Here is a 15,975-nt window from a genome sequence, read left to right on the forward strand (position 1 = left end):
GAACAGTCAGGGCTACACAGAGAAACCCCGTCTCAAACAAACAAACAAAAACTTTACCCATTTATTTAAAAAGTAGGGGGAAAAAAATCAATATTAAGATTACCTGTAATATTTATCAAAAAAGGAAGGAAGGAGGAAGGAGGGAGGGAGGGAGGGAGAGAGGGAGGGAGGGAGGGAAAGAGAGAAATTAATCCTAGCAATAAAGAGGCAAAGGCAGGATCAGCTTTGATTTGAAGTGATTTGAGAAATGATTTTTCTGTTTTGTTTTCGTTTTTCCAGACAGGGTTTCTCTGTGTAGCTCGGGCTGTATTGTATAACTCACTGTGTAGACGAGGCTGCCCTGGAACTGAGATATCACCTTCCTTTGCCTCTCAAGTGCTGGGATTAAAGCTTTGTGTCAGTCTTGCTGGGATTAAAGGTATGTGCCAACACCCGAGAACTGCATTTTTATGAACTGTCTGGATCATTTACTGCTGATTATGGTTAAAACTGAGTATTTGGGAATCTTACACTTTGAAACTACGGTTCTCAATTTTGACTAAATACCAAAATTTAAACATTCAGATTTTTACGCTAATGAATCAGCATAGTTCTCACCTCTATTTTCATTTAGTTTTTGTTAATACTGGGTTTTTCTGTACCACTGCTTGTTTTGCCCCAGACTAAATTCAAATAAACAAACTTAAAAAGATAATATAAATATTACCTCTGAGTCAATTGCTGATGATTCATTACACTGTGTTAGGGAGTCTGCATAATGCCAATTGATCTTGGCAACTTTCCCATCCTTTGGAGGTAATGCTTCAGCAATAATAACTTTATCCTGAGGTAGAATCATTCCACAGTCTCTGGCCACAGAGACAGCCGTCAACATGTTGTCACCTAATTTTCCAAAGTATTTTAAACACATTAAGGTTGAAAAGGAAACATAAACCGGGCGGTGGGGGTGCACGCCTTTTATTCCAGCACTCAGGAGGCAGAGGCAGGTGGATCTCATTGAGTTCGAGGCCAGCCTGGTCTACAAGAGCTAGTTCCAGGAAACAAAATACAAAAAAAAAAAAAAAGATAAGGAAACATAATGTATAGAATGAGTACTAGGCATCTACTATAGTGCCTATGGCTGGCAGAAGGACCCCCACAATAGCTCTGCTGGAAAGGGAACTGTTGCCAAGCCTGATAACAGAGTGTGAGTCCCAGCACTCACATGGAAGGAGAAACTGACTCCTGTAAGCTATTCTCTTGAATTCCACACATACATACACATAATAGAGAAAAGAATTATAATTTTAAAATTCTAACCTAATTCTAACAAACACTCGATATATGCCAACACTGAAAATTATAAATAATCCCCAAAATGAACAAGGCATGCACTTATCCCCCAAGAATTTTATATTACGTCACAAGAAACATTCATGGATAATTCACAAGTCAATGTACAACACAGGGTACAGCAGACAGAACAAAAACCAAAAGTTTCAGTTTCTCCTTCAAAATGAACTACATTTTCTATAAACAGATTTTGTTAGAAATCTAAGTGAGAATTATAGGTATCTTATTAGCTTTGAAAATTATTTAGAGTTGAAACAGGACAATACATGGCAGAGCCACTAAACAGACACTAAATGGATACCTGACTATTCATCAATCTCATACAACTGGAGCTTCAGAGTCACACTCACCTGTGACCATGACAGTTCGGATGTTGGCTTTATGCAAATCTTCAAGTACTGCAGGGGTTTCCTGTTTTAATTTGTTCTGCATTATAATCAATCCCATAAAATCCATGTTGTTTTCAATGGCATCTCTGAAAAGGATATATAATAGTTTACTTTGGACAAAAGATTGACAGAGAAATCTAAAATATCTAAAAGCTATAAAGTAAAACACTCACATAATGAATGAGCCACAGATACAAGTACCAGTTCACTATCTCCAGAAACTTAAACATCTATTCAAGGGAACAGAAAGCTCTATGAAAACTCTATGTGGCTGAACAACTAGTCTTTAAGGAGGACAATGGCAAAAGGTGACGTTAGAAGGAAAGAAAGGACAAATGTGTCCTTTTGTGAGAATTAGGACATACCTGTGGTTTTCAGAGTGACTTATGTTATCAGTTCACTAGTATTGTTTTTGTATGTATTGTATGTATTTTGCCTGCATCTATGATTGTGGTGTACCTAGTACCCATGGAAGTCAGATGAAAATGTTGGATCCCCTGGTTCTGGGGTTATGGGTGATCGTGAGACACTATATGAGTTAGAAACCAAACCCAGGTCCTCTGAAAAAGTAGGCAGAGCTCTTAAGTTCTGAGCTACATCTCCAGCCTCCTTGCTCTGTTTTTGTTTGTTTATATTTTTTAATGTACAGATCACCTCTCCAAAACAGGCAGAAGTATCAGGACAAACTAAATTCCTTTCGCGTACAAAATACTAAACACAGCCTGAAAAATTACAATGTCCTTAAAGGCTAAGTACATCATCAGCTATTCAAAAGGAACAGAACGGTGTAAGCTAATAGCTGTAAACCTGACAATCTAGGACCAACTGGAGACAGGACTCTGAGTAATCCTGTCAGGGATAATCTTGCTGAATATGTTGAGGTGGGAAAACCCACCCACTGTAGGTGCCACCATTCTCTGGCTGTGATTCTGGCCTGCAGAAATGGAGAAAGAGACAAGTAGAAGCACAAAATTCAGACTTCTGTTTCCTAACTGTGATGAGACTGGATGCTTCAAGCTCCTGCCGCCTCGACGGCCCTACCCCACCATGATGACTGTACCTTGAACTGTGAGCTAAAAAAAAAACCCCTTTCTTCCTTAAACTGCTTTAGCCAGGACCTTATCATAGCCACAGGAAAAGTTAAGTCAAATATAAAGCCTTATCTATATAGCAGAGTAAAAGATGTCAGTAATGTCCTTCGATAAAGGATAGGGGAAAATGGGAGAGAGGGAATATCAGGTACTATAACTCATGATTTGTGTTTGATTCCTATTGGGTGGTTTTAGTAAAAATGAACACTAGAATCATTTACTGCTCCTAAAACATGCCTGGCACAAAGTAAAATTTTGCTAGCATGCTGGAGGATGGCTCAGTGACTAAGAGCACATAATACCACTTTTGACAGGGACCCAAATTCAGTTCCCAGCAACTATATCAGGTAGCTCACAATTGCCTGTAACTCTAACTCAAGGGGACCACTCACTCTTGGTATCCATGGGCCCTGCAATCACATGTACAAATCCATACACAGATATACAAGTACCTTAAAAATCAAAATAAATAACAATTTCACAAACTACAAGTATTTCCAAGACTTCTAAAGAAAACAATTATTTGAAGAACATAAACACAGGCAAAAAAATTGATGAGTGGGGCATGGTGGCCCACGATTTAATCCCAACAGTGGGAGGAAGAGGCAGGCAGATCTTTGATTTCTAAGCAAGTCTGCTCTACACAGTGAATTCCAGAATAGTCAGGACTACACAGAGAAACTGTCTTGAAAACCAAACAAAAAAGGCAATATAGAATAAAAAGGAAAAAAAAAAAACCCCAGTTTCACCTCAAACACCAAAAACAAAGCTACAATATACATATTTCACACATTCAACCTTTACTGTACATGACTTACAGGAACATAAGGATACATTATGGGGACTATAGGACTGCTACTCAATCATACCTGCTAATATGTTGTACTTTATGCCACGTCAGTTTTGACTCCAATTTTCTGTGTGCAAGAGCAATCACACGGAAGCCTTGTTTGGTATAATCTTCTAAAACTTTCTCAAAATCAATTGGAACTTTTAAAAATAAGAGGAAATTTGATTTTAAAATTGTTACTGTAAGCTTATGTAAACAGCTGAGTTTTACCCAGAACCTAGTTACTTCCTTACCTGTTTCAGGTTTACAAAGACTGGCAATAACCTCGGGGGCTCCTTTCATGTAGGCATCCATTTTCTTGTCACCTAGTATCCTTGCAACCACACTCATTCGTTGTAAAGCAGAAGAAAATGGGAATTGTCGAACAATTCCTATCTCATAAACAGCCTATTTAATTTAAAAAAATGCATAAAGGATTTATTCTTGAAGAATAAAAACAAATGTACTTAATCTAAGAAGAAAGCATTCTTCACTTACTGGAAGTTCAAACAGCTCCTAAAACCAAGAAAATAAGGTACAGATTAATATACATCAGCTACAAAAAACTAAAACATCCACAAAATAACAAGCAACTTTTGAGTATTTAAGTCAGAACCTAAGAGTCCCAATACAACATTGCCCATTTAAAAAAAAAAAAAATGCTGTCATGGTGTAGCTTCATGGTATGACCACCCAGGTAGAATGCCTATAGCTCAGGCTTCAATTCCTAGCACAGGATGTCATGGATTAAGGGGGGGAAATAGTGGTAAAACATTTTCAAATATTCTAGAATCATAAAAATACTGACACATTAAATGCTAAAATAAATGAGAGACAATGAAAAATTCATCTAAGAGTAAAACTAGTATGAGTGCTTTTTTATAAATTATTTGTATACAATTCTAGGGATACAGATGCAAAGTAAAAAGATTAGCTATCACGTGTAAGTGGCAAAGGACACAAGGGCACTGAGAATTAAATTTCAACATTTCCTGAGAATGCCTGTCTCCCACCAGGGTAGCCATTCTGAAAAGCTCAGTTAGAACACACCTGTATCTGCCTGGGATAACATACCCAACACCCTTCTGATGGAGGTACTTCTAAACTAGAATTCAAAGTGGCATCCTACCATTTCTTGGTTTCCTACAGCTGTAGATTCCGGAAACAGCTGTTTGGAAGGACGAACCACAGTGGGCATAATTCGGTTATGAAGTGCTGTTTCTTCCTCAGTTGCTTCTTCCAAAATCTAAAAGTAAAACATTCAACATACCACAAAATTCCATATTCGTTTCATTTTTAAGTGGTTCATTGGGAGGTGGGGAAGCAATTGTTGCCAAAGGACATATGAACACTAAACTATTAACATAAATACATTTTACTTAAATATATTTATTTTTATTAATATAAATAAAATAAAACATAAAAAGAACTACTCAGACACCTCGCAACCTTTGGGTGAAGGGAGAAGTAGCTTAGAAGTAGAATAAAGCAGCAAATATGAAGCCTGTTGTCTTCAGAATGAGCTGGAGGCACATGGTTTTTAAAGATTTTTACCCTATAATACAGGGATTTTCTTTCTGCCAACAAATGACACAAATGTGTATGTATTCACATGTATACACTTGTAATCCCAGTACTCAAGAATACAAAAGCAAGGCCAGGCGGTAAGTAGCACACACCTTTAATCCCAGCACTTGGGAGGCAGAGGCGGGAGGATCTGAGTAGTGAGTCTGAGGCCAGCCTGGTCTACAAAAGCGAGTTTCAGGCCAGCCAGGACTGTTACTCAGAGAAACCCTGTCTCAAAAACAAACAAAAGAAATACAAAAGCAAAGGAATCACGATTTTCACACTAACCTAGGCTACACAGCCATCTTAAGGTCAACTGGACTACAAGAGAGCTTTTCTCAAGCCTAGACAGAGTTCAGATATAGTTAATGGAACCACTAAATAAAAATAAGCTGTACAAGCCGGGCAATAGTGGCGCACGCCTTTAATCCCAGCACTCGGGAGGCAGAGGTAGGCGGATCTCTGTGAGTTCGAGACCAGCCTGGTCTAGAGAGCTAGTTCCAGGACAGGCTCCAAAGCCACAGAGAAACCCTGTCTCGAAAAAAAAAAAAAATAATAATAAGCTGTACAAGATAGCATGTGATTTTAGAGCCATACCATGAAATCATAAACAGCTTAGCTACTATAGTCGTAACCTCTTGATTTTCACCTTTTTAAAAAATATATATATTTTTTTATGTGCATGGGTATGGGTATTTTTCACCCAAACATATTATCTGTACACCTTGTGTGTACATGAGAGGGTCTGGACTTACAGAGAGCTTTAAACTGCCATATGATGCTGGAAACTGAACCTAATATTATGCAAGAATAGCTTATCTGACCATCTCAAAAACTGGGATGTATCTTATTGTCCTATGATCAGTTTTAAAGGCAAGTTTAAGAAGAGGAAACCACAATTTAAAAAATGCTCCTACCAGACCAGCCTGTGGGGTATTTTCTTGAGTAATGACTGATGTGGGAGAACCTAGCCCCTAGAGATGGTGCTACTCCTAGGCAGGTAGTCCTGGATGGTATGAGACAGCAAACTGAAGCCAGGTAAGGTGGCAGGCACACTTAGTCCCAGCGCCCAGAGGCAGAAGTGGTGGGTCACTGTGAGTTCAAGGTCAGCATGGTCTACATAATGCATTCAAGGACAGCTAGGGCTATGTAGAGAGACCCTGTTTCAAAAACCAAAAACAAAACATACAAACAGGCTGAGCAAGGCTTGGGAAGCAAGCCAGTAAAAGCGACACTCTTCCATGGCTCTGCCTTAGTTCCAGCCTCCAAGACATTCTAGTTTTGATTTCCTACATCAAGTATTTTAAATGATGAATGCCACGTGGAACTATAAACTCAAGTAAACCCTATCCTCCTCTCTAGTTGCCTTCGATCACAGTATTTTACCACAGCCATAAAAATCCTAACCAAAACAGAAATTAGCACCAGGTTGTGGGGTATTGCTATGGCAGACCTGACCATGTTTTAGAGAGGATTGTGGAAGGAGCTTTGGGTTAGAAAAGGCTCAGAGCTCAGTGGGTGGTGGCAGTCTTGTTTGTGAGATCCAGAGGGAAGAAACGACTCTATCAGGACCATTTATGTAATATATTTAAATTAAGAATCTGTGGTTCTGGTCAGCTGGAGTTGAAGAACTGGCTGTGATTAACGAAGGACCAGAACCACCGGGTAGTGGTGGTGCACACTTTTAATCCCACAAAGGAGGCAGAGTAGAGTTTCAGCACAGCCAGAGAAATCTTGTCTCGAAAAACCAAAATAAAACAAAACAACCAGATCCACTAAAGTAAAATCTTTGCTGGCACAATTGATGCTAGTCAGCTGGGGCTAAGAAATTAGCAGTGATTAAAAAAGAGGCCAGAACTGAGGTGAAATCTTCTGGAACTATTTCCTCAGAGTCAGCACACAATCTATTCCAGGGTAGACAAGGCTGCATCTCATGCAGACACCCCAAACTGATAATGTATTAGAATCACATAAACTTGTTTTGAAGGCATGAAAAGGGTCAGGAAGAACAGCTGAGGCTGGCACTGTGAGTAGCTGAAGTCTTGGAGGAGAGTCTGGGAGTAAGCTACTGGTCAAGATACAGACTAGCGCCATATAAACAGAGTGTAAGGCACCATAAAAACAGAAAGTTAAGAGCTCATGTCTGTACTCACGAATTAAAGGCAGGAGAATATCCTCAGCTATACAGCTATGTTTAAAATAAGCCTACGCTACAAAATGGGGGGGGGGGAACCTGTTTCAAAAGCAAAAAGGTTAAACTTACCCATCCAATAGCTTCAAACATTTTCAAATCAAGTGGGTCACCAGAAAGAACACCTTCAATTTTTGTAAGTGAATGACAAGTAGCCATGCAAGCAACAAATTGAGATTTTACCAATATCTCACTGCAAACATTGTCTTCTGGTAAAAGAAATCTAAACAGAGAATACACACTGAATTAGTTTTGCATTTTTCTAGACTCAACCAACATTTTAATACATCTTTACAGGTTTGTGATCAAGCAATAAATAAATAAATAAATAAAATAAAACAAAAATACAAATAAAACCAGGCCTGGCGGACACGTCCTGTAATCCCAGCACTTGGGACTGGAACAGGAAAACCAAGGAGTTCAAGATCAGACCAAAAATTACAGTAAAATACATGAAACCCCACCTGTACATCAATATTTAGGTGGAGGGCTGGGGATATTGTTCAGTGAGTACAGTGAGCTTGCTTGCTATGCAAGCCAAGTTGTATGCATGGTGTGTGTCTGCCTGCTAGCACTGAGAAACAAAGACAAAAAAATCTTGGAGGTTCACTGGCCAGCTGGTCTAGCTGATCAGTTAGAGATCCTGTGTCAGAAACTAAGATGGAGGGCAATAGAGAGAAGACACCAGACATTGATCTCTGGCTTCCAAAGGAGCACACATACACATGCAAACCTGCGTATACACATGTGTGGTACATGCACATACCCACCTCACATCTCAAACAGTAGAAAAAGAAATGGGGGGGGGGGGCGTTTACAATATAAAGCAGAAAAAAAAATTACCACAAAAACATACACTGTCCCAAAAACAAACCACGGGACATCTTGTTCACAACAGCTACGAAAAAAAAAAATCGGATACCTAACCATAAAACAAACCAAAAAAAGCAGTAAAAGATCCTTGCAATGCAAACTTTCAGAAACTTGAAGACAAGATAACAGAACTTCCACTCATGTCCACAGACTGACAGAAGAGTGTTAAAACAGCTGAATTACCAAGAGCTATCTATACGATTCTTTTCTCTTTTGTTTTCTGAGACAGAGTCTCATGATGTAGCTCTGACTGTCCTGGAACTCACTCTGTAGATTAGGTTGGCCTCAAACTCAAGAGATTCATTTGCCTCTGCCTCCTGAGTGCTGGGATTAAAGGTGTGTGCCACCACACCAAATTTAACAATTTATATATTGCAATGCAGTCCCCCATCAAAATTCCAGTGAATAGCTGGATAGAAAGAAATCTTAAAATTCATATGAAAGCACCAAGCCCTAACATAACCAAAGTAATCTTTAGCATAAAGAATATCTGACCCTCAAATTTTATTAAAGCCACAGTAACAAAAACAGCTCGGTACCAGTACAAAAACAGACAGGTTCACTAACTGGAATAGAACCAAGTACCCAGAAGTAAAAAAAAACCTTATAGTCTAAAGCTACTAATTCTCAACAAAAGCATCTAAAGCACACACTGGAAAATGTCCATATGTAGAAGAGTAAAACTACAGCTTCATCCCACGTCACTCAGAATGGACACAGATTACTTAATGTGAGACCTGACATTGTTAAATTGTTGGCAGAAAACATAAGCAAACCACTTCAAGACAGAGGCATAAGCAGAAGTTTTAGGGTTCCAAAAGCACAAGAACTGGCAAATTCGATTTCATAAAATTAAGAAGCTTCTGCGCAGCAAGAAAACCATTAACCAGAGTGAAGAAACAGAGAACGGAAAAAAACTTTTGCCAATTGCCTCAGAGCAATAACTATGAAAATGCAAGACCAAAATATCAAATCACTTTATCAATAAAACTGCTAGAGAAATAGTTCTCAGAAGAAATACTGGCTATTTGGCTAATAAACACTGGAAAAAGTCTTGAACATCTTTAGTCACCAAGGAAATACAAATCAAAACTATAGTTGCAATTCCAGCTGATACTCAGTCAGAACAGCTAGCACCAACAAAACAACCAACCAATGATGGTGAAGATTGTGGGGAGGAAAAACGCTTATATACTCTTTATTGGTGGGAATAGAAACTTGTTCAGCCACTATAAAAATCAGTAAGGTTCATCAAAAAAATTAAAAAGTAGAATTACCAGAAAGCCCAGCTGTAACGCTCTTGAATACGTGTGTGTGTGTGTGTGTGTGTGTGTGTGTGTGTGTGTGTGTGTGTGCGTGTGTGTGTAGATATATATGAGACTCTATGGATATCCAACATACAGAAATCTTCAACTTCCAGAATAGGCATGATGGCACATGCCTTTAATTCCATCAGAGGTAGGAGGATCTCTGAGTTAAAGGTTTACATAGTGAGTTCCAAGACAACCAGGGCCACAACAGTTAAGAAATGGAACCACCCACATATCCATCAACAAATGAATGAATAAAAAAATATACAGTAAAATTGTATTTAGTCAAAGAAAGCTTACATTAGCACATTTATAACAGAAAATCATTTTCTTAAGCAGCAAGACAAATCACACTTTCATCTGAGGTATTATAATTGAAAACTGTTATATGTGTGCCGTGTGTATGAGCATGTTTGTTTATATGAAAACTAGAATGAGGAACATGAGAGGAAAAGATCTAAAGATAGGAAAAAAGCGGGCAATGTCATACATGTGACATGAAAGCAGAGGGTGAGATGGGGGAGAAGGAAACAAGTGTGGAGAAGAGGCCTAAGGGGGAACAATGGGGCAGAGGGGTAAACTAGAGCAAAGCAAAAATCAGATGAATGAAAAAGCCATAAGGAAATCCATTACTTGGCATGCTAACTGAAAAGCAATTAGTTAAAGACAGCTCAGCTTGGGATAAAGGTGCTTGCTTGCCCCACAAACTTGATGAGAAACCATGTCTGACAACCCAAGCCTGAGTTCCAGCCCTACATGTTGAAGGAAAAAAACCTACTCCTACAAGTTGTGCCGACTACAAGCCCACACCTGCGTGTATACACACACACACACACACACACACACACACACACACACCCCATAAATAAATTCTAAAAGATTTCGGAAACATATATACATGAGTAAGTTTATTATCTGTGGTAGGTACACGGTTGTCTATTATGTTAGAAAGCTGAATATGCTAAAATGTTAAAAGTTAACTAGACTATCTAGCTAATATTTACCGGGTATTTTCCACTCGCTGAATTCCCCAGAGATCTAAACCATCTTCGGTAAGCGTTCCAGTCTAAAATTTAAAAAAAGTACACATGGACAAAGTAAGGACAAATGCTTACAAAAAATAAAATGCTGAGACTCAAAATCAATCAACAACTATGCTACATATACACAAGAAAGAAGCAGAGTCTGAAAGAAAGGAAAGAGAGGTGGGAGCTCTCGTATACTGTTAGTGAACCTGCACAACCCCTCCTTCAAGTACAAGGCACTACCTGTGTGAACTGTATTTAATTTACTCATGTGCCAACAATATAAAGAAAATGCACCTGTCAACCTACTTACTCACCAACAAGCAGTATCTGTTGATGTCATGGTAGAACAGCACAGATTATGGAACAAGGAGCCAAGAAGAAAATTTAAACACCAAGAGGAAGCTAATAGTTAAACCCAGGTAAGAAAATGACCAGCTTTGCCAAGCAATGGTGGTGCACGCCTTTAATCCTAGCATTTGGGAGGCAGAGGCAGGCAGACCTCTTTGAGTTCGAGGCCAGCCTGGTCTACAAGAGCTAGTGACAGACAGACAGACAGACAGACAGAGAGGAAAGAAGGGAGGAGAAAGGGGGAAGGAAGGGAGGGAGGGACCGGTTTTCTTCAACAAAATGGTTGGGGATTCAATAAAAATCACAGAATATTAAAATACATATTTATGAGCAATTAAAAATATTGAGGGCTGGAGATATGGCTCAGAGGTTAAAAGCACTGGTTGCCGACTGCTCTTTCAGAGGTTCTGGAGTTCAATTCCCAGCAACCATATGGTAGCTGACAACTGTCTATAGTGAGATCTGGCACATACATGTAGATAAACACTGTATACATAATAAACAAATACATCTTTACACACACAAAACAGTAAATACACATTCACAGAGGCTGTTCTATTACATTATAATTGCCTAAAAATATGAAGGACCATATAATCTTTACTCATTTCCATTAAGTTTTTAATTTTTAAAATTAATTTGGTTTTGAGCATGGGTGTTTTGCTTGCACATACACTTGTTTATCCTGTGCGTGCCAGGTGCCCAAGGAGGTCAGGAAAGGGAACCATTACCCTGGAACTACAGTCACAGAAGGTTTTGAGGTGCCACATGGGTGATATGAACCGAACTCGGGCTCTCTGATCCTCTGAAAACAGTCAATGCTCATAAATACTGAGCATCTATCTATCTCTCCAGCAGCCATATATATTCAGTTTTATTACTAAAAGATTTTGAAAGACCTGGGCTCAATTTCCCGGCACCTACATGGTATCTCACACCTGTCTGTAATTCCAGGGGCCCTCTTATAGCCTGTGGGCACACATATATAGACAAAGATGCAGGCAAAACACCCATGAAGATTAAACAAACAAACATGTAAATAACAAAGGCCAGGAATGGTGGTGCATGTCTTTAATTCCAGTACTCAAGAGGGCGGAAGAAGGCAGATTTCTGTGAGTTTGAGGACACCTTGATCTACATGAATTCCAGGCCAGGCAGAGATATATAATGAAAACCAGTTTTAAGAGAAGGGGGAGAGTGAAGAAAAATATTTCAAAATCTACATACGCTAAGTAACTGGAAAGAAGGAAAACTACAGAAACACTAAAATTATGGGCAAATAAATTCATAAAGGAAATACTAATATAAACATTTAAAGTAACAGTAATTATTATGAAGCCAAACCAACCTTATCAAAACAAACAAGATTCAGCTGTCCACAGATATTTATCCTTTGGGGACTGATACAGAAAATCCCAACTTTTTTCAGTCTTCTCTGAGCATATACAATTCCAGCGGTCATTGCAGCAGGTAGTGCAGGTGGCACAGTAATTGTAATGATATCAAGAGACTTAATAATTATTTCCTGAACTTCTTTCTACAATTAACATAAAAACAAATGTCAAACTAACAATACTCAATTAATCGAATGAAAAAAACCACTATTTTTGTATTTATAAATATATACTCCTATCTATTACTGACATAATTTCTTTTCATTCAAAGATCTTATAAAATGGCTGAGGCATATAAACAGTAGCTTAGCATGTTTGAGGCCCTAGGTTCAAACCCCAATGCTTATAGGTAATTCTAAACAGAAGACTCAATGGACGAACAGAATAGCAGCTAAAGAAGACAAATATTTACTCTTAGAAATACTCGTCTCATTCTAACAGCTTGCATTCTTCACATGACTGCCTTCAAATCAAGTTGAACAAACTTTATCTGATACGGTCTCATCCTATGAGCACCTGGACAGTCTCCACAGAAGCTAGAAAAAAATCAGGCATGGGCCCTTACATGTGCCTCTTTTACTGAGTGTTTAGAAATCATTTTGCTAAGAATGGGGGTGCGCACCTGTAATCCCAGCACCCAAGAGGTGGAGTTAGAAACAAAAAATAGCTAAATAAGCAAGACAAGTTACAACTGTATATATTAATTTATTCCACAAATATGAAAGAGTGTTTCGTGCCAGACATTCTAAAGAATAATATGCTATGATGAAAATGATTTATACTTGTGGAGCTTTCTTGTTGAGCACGATCTTGCAATACAGTCCAAAACTAATTTTCCTGCCTAGGTCACCCAATATAACTTTGCCTTCGAATATAATATATACTAGTGTCACAGTTTTCTTCAGTCATAAAGTTAAAATTAACTTCAGTCATATGTGAAATAATTAAGTACCAAACCTATCAAGTTACATACCTTATTTAAAATGCTATTGATGATTGTATAGATAAACCCAATGCCAGCCACCACCACAAGACACAGCAGAAACAAGTAGGCATCTCTATAGAGTTTAAAATCAGTTGGCTTGGGATACAGTATAGAACGAACAAGCTGTCCTTTGGAAGTACTAAATCCTTTCAAAAATTAAAAAGAAAAATTATTTATCTTTTCATGAGAATTAACTTCCCAATCACAATTCCTTTATAAACATCCAGTAGGTTTCAAATTCAAAAGAGACTTTACCTGTTCTAACTACTATGGCTTTTACAAGTTCTCCAGTGTAAAAACGGGTCTGAATAACAGTTGTCCCACAAAACAGAGTGTGTCTCTTGTGTGTCTCTGGACTGTACAACTCCTCCCCCGTTCCTTTTACATCCACTGAAGGATTTGGCAAGTTAGTCTTTGTCACTGGAACACTTTCCCCTGTTAAGAAAACCAAATGTTAAAGGAAAGCTTAGAAATCAATGTCAAATACATACTGAACAAACAGTGAAATATTTTAAGTGTTAGCGTACTGTTTGTAATATTTAATAACTGCCCTATATATGGAGGACATGGTGTAACTCATGAGCTTTTGTCCATCAGTTGGTTCACTGACAAATACCAAGTGGTTTCGCACAGTAAGTCCAAAGTGATTGATTCGTGATTCATAAATAATGCGTAATGACCTTCAAAAAATTTCAAAGACCAAAGAACACATCCTTAAGAACAGAGCTGAAAAGTACTGTTACTTTAAGTAACCAGTGATGTCATGACATCTTTAATCACCACTAGACAGAAATACACAAATATAGACAGAAATATACCACCATAACAAAGAAAACTTGGGCAAGAGAAAGAAAAAGAATAGGTAGTATGTGGTTCTTTCTTTTTGTCCTTTAATTCTCAATAGCATTCTTCAAAACAGCCAGAATGTAGAAATTTGTTCGAGATTGTGTGTTTTAAGCCTCAATATACAGGAAACAATTTCTAGCCAGATTAAAATTTAAAAATTCACAATTTAAAAGGCAGAAAGATCTATTTCTAAATTGTGAATTTCCAGTAGTTACCTTAAAGTCTACTTCTTCCCAATTAAAGAACATAAAAAATCTTAACAAATAATGAAATTCACTGCAATCTCTATAGAAAAGGACTTCTCTCCTCTTCCCTTACTATCATACATTTTTCTATGTCCAAAGAGCGGCAAGAAACAGGCCCAGAAATATGGTTAGTACCAGAATAGTGACTTCGTTTTTTTTTTAGCTCAGAATGTAGTCTACTTGCACACGCAATCACTATCAAATACATTTATGAGTAAATGATAGAAATGGTATGATTTTTAAGAAGCTTAAACTACATAACATTAATACCATCATAAACAATAAGCAAGATACTGGTGATCCCATTTACCTGTTAGCATGCTTTCATTTACAATGCAAGTACCATTAATAAGCACTGCATCACAAGGCATGACTGTCCCATTTAATGGAATGATCATGACATCTCCAGGCACAAGGTCTGTAGAAAAGATTTCTTCTATTTCTGAATTTGAAAAAAAAAAAGAAGAAATTTAATTTGGAATAGAATTACAGCAAACAAACGACCTATCCAAAAGTCTCCTGCTCTCAGTAAGCTACTGATACAGTGTGTTAATACCTAAAGTGTAGCACATGAAGTCTCAACAAACATTAGCAATGCATCAAGACTGGAGAGATGACTCAGGGGTTAAGACACTTTTGCCAAGACACCTGAATGCAATTCCCAGCACCCACATGAAGGATTACAACAATCTGTAACTCCAGTTCTAGAGACACTGACAGCCTCTCCTGGCCTCCACAGGCACCAGGCATCAAAGTATGTCAGTTGACTTGTTTCCTAAAAACATGCTGACTAAGCACAGGTGATACAACATCCTCATCACACTTCCATGCTCTGGTCAATCTGTCATCTTAAAATACAAGCATAAGTCCACACAGGAAATTTGGCTGTAACAGGCAAAATGAATTCAGATTTCTAATATTACACAGCAACTAAAGAAAACATGAAAAATTTACCGTATTTTCTTTTCAAAGATATTTTAAATGCAATTATTTATGTCTTGCCTCTTCTCAATGTTTCAGTCTCTTAAATTATTAAAAAATATATCAATAAGAATTATTAAATATATAATAACACTTAATTCATTATTCCCTTGAAAATTTAAATCAGGCATTGAAATCCCAGCATTTGGAAGGCTGAAAAGCAAGAAGATCATGAATTTGAAGCCAGCCTGGCAAGAAGACCCTCTCTCAGGTCTCTAAAAACCTCCAAAAGCTGGGTGTGGTGGCTTTTCACTGAAAAAGTTCCAAAACTATTGTGCTGCCCTGCAGTTCTAGAGCTTGTAGCAGCAAGAGCAGAATTTCAAGATCATCTCCTCCGGTACATCAAAGTCTAGGCCAACCTGTGCTGCTATAATATAGAAACAACACACACACACACACACACACACAACTACTTTAAAAAGAATCCTACCAAAAATAAGAAGGCAGCGAGTGAGGGAGATTCTAGAGACAGAAGTGACCAGGAAGAAAGCAAGGAAGGAAGACTGCATGACTTGGAGACAGTCAAGAAAATGGAGCCTTTCGAAGGTAAAGCTCATACCTGTAATC

The 15,975-nt window shown here is 38.1% G+C and overlaps 1 protein-coding gene across 3 annotated transcripts in view; it reads right to left on the reverse strand.

Moving 5' to 3' along the window:
- Positions 1-15,975, reverse strand: part of Atp13a3 (ATPase 13A3) — an 83,214-nt gene that overhangs the window by 30,805 nt on the left and 36,434 nt on the right. For all 3 annotated transcript variants that reach the window (XM_041647171.1, XM_041647172.1, XM_041647170.1), the window contains 12 exons: positions 14,738-14,869; positions 13,592-13,771; positions 13,325-13,482; positions 12,306-12,494; positions 10,586-10,647; positions 7,471-7,621; positions 4,771-4,887; positions 4,140-4,157; positions 3,896-4,049; positions 3,682-3,802; positions 1,683-1,807; positions 707-882 (listed from right to left, as the gene is read on the reverse strand). In XM_041647171.1, coding sequence (XP_041503105.1) covers positions 707-882; positions 1,683-1,807; positions 3,682-3,802; positions 3,896-4,049; positions 4,140-4,157; positions 4,771-4,887; positions 7,471-7,621; positions 10,586-10,647; positions 12,306-12,494; positions 13,325-13,482; positions 13,592-13,771; positions 14,738-14,869 — 1,583 coding nt within the window. The remainder of the gene's footprint in view (positions 1-706; positions 883-1,682; positions 1,808-3,681; positions 3,803-3,895; positions 4,050-4,139; positions 4,158-4,770; positions 4,888-7,470; positions 7,622-10,585; positions 10,648-12,305; positions 12,495-13,324; positions 13,483-13,591; positions 13,772-14,737; positions 14,870-15,975) is intronic.

Source organism: Microtus oregoni, unplaced genomic scaffold (assembly GCF_018167655.1).
Source record: "Microtus oregoni isolate MIOR12 unplaced genomic scaffold, Mior012 000162F_ref0000463, whole genome shotgun sequence".
Taxonomy (NCBI): domain Eukaryota; kingdom Metazoa; phylum Chordata; class Mammalia; order Rodentia; family Cricetidae; genus Microtus; species Microtus oregoni.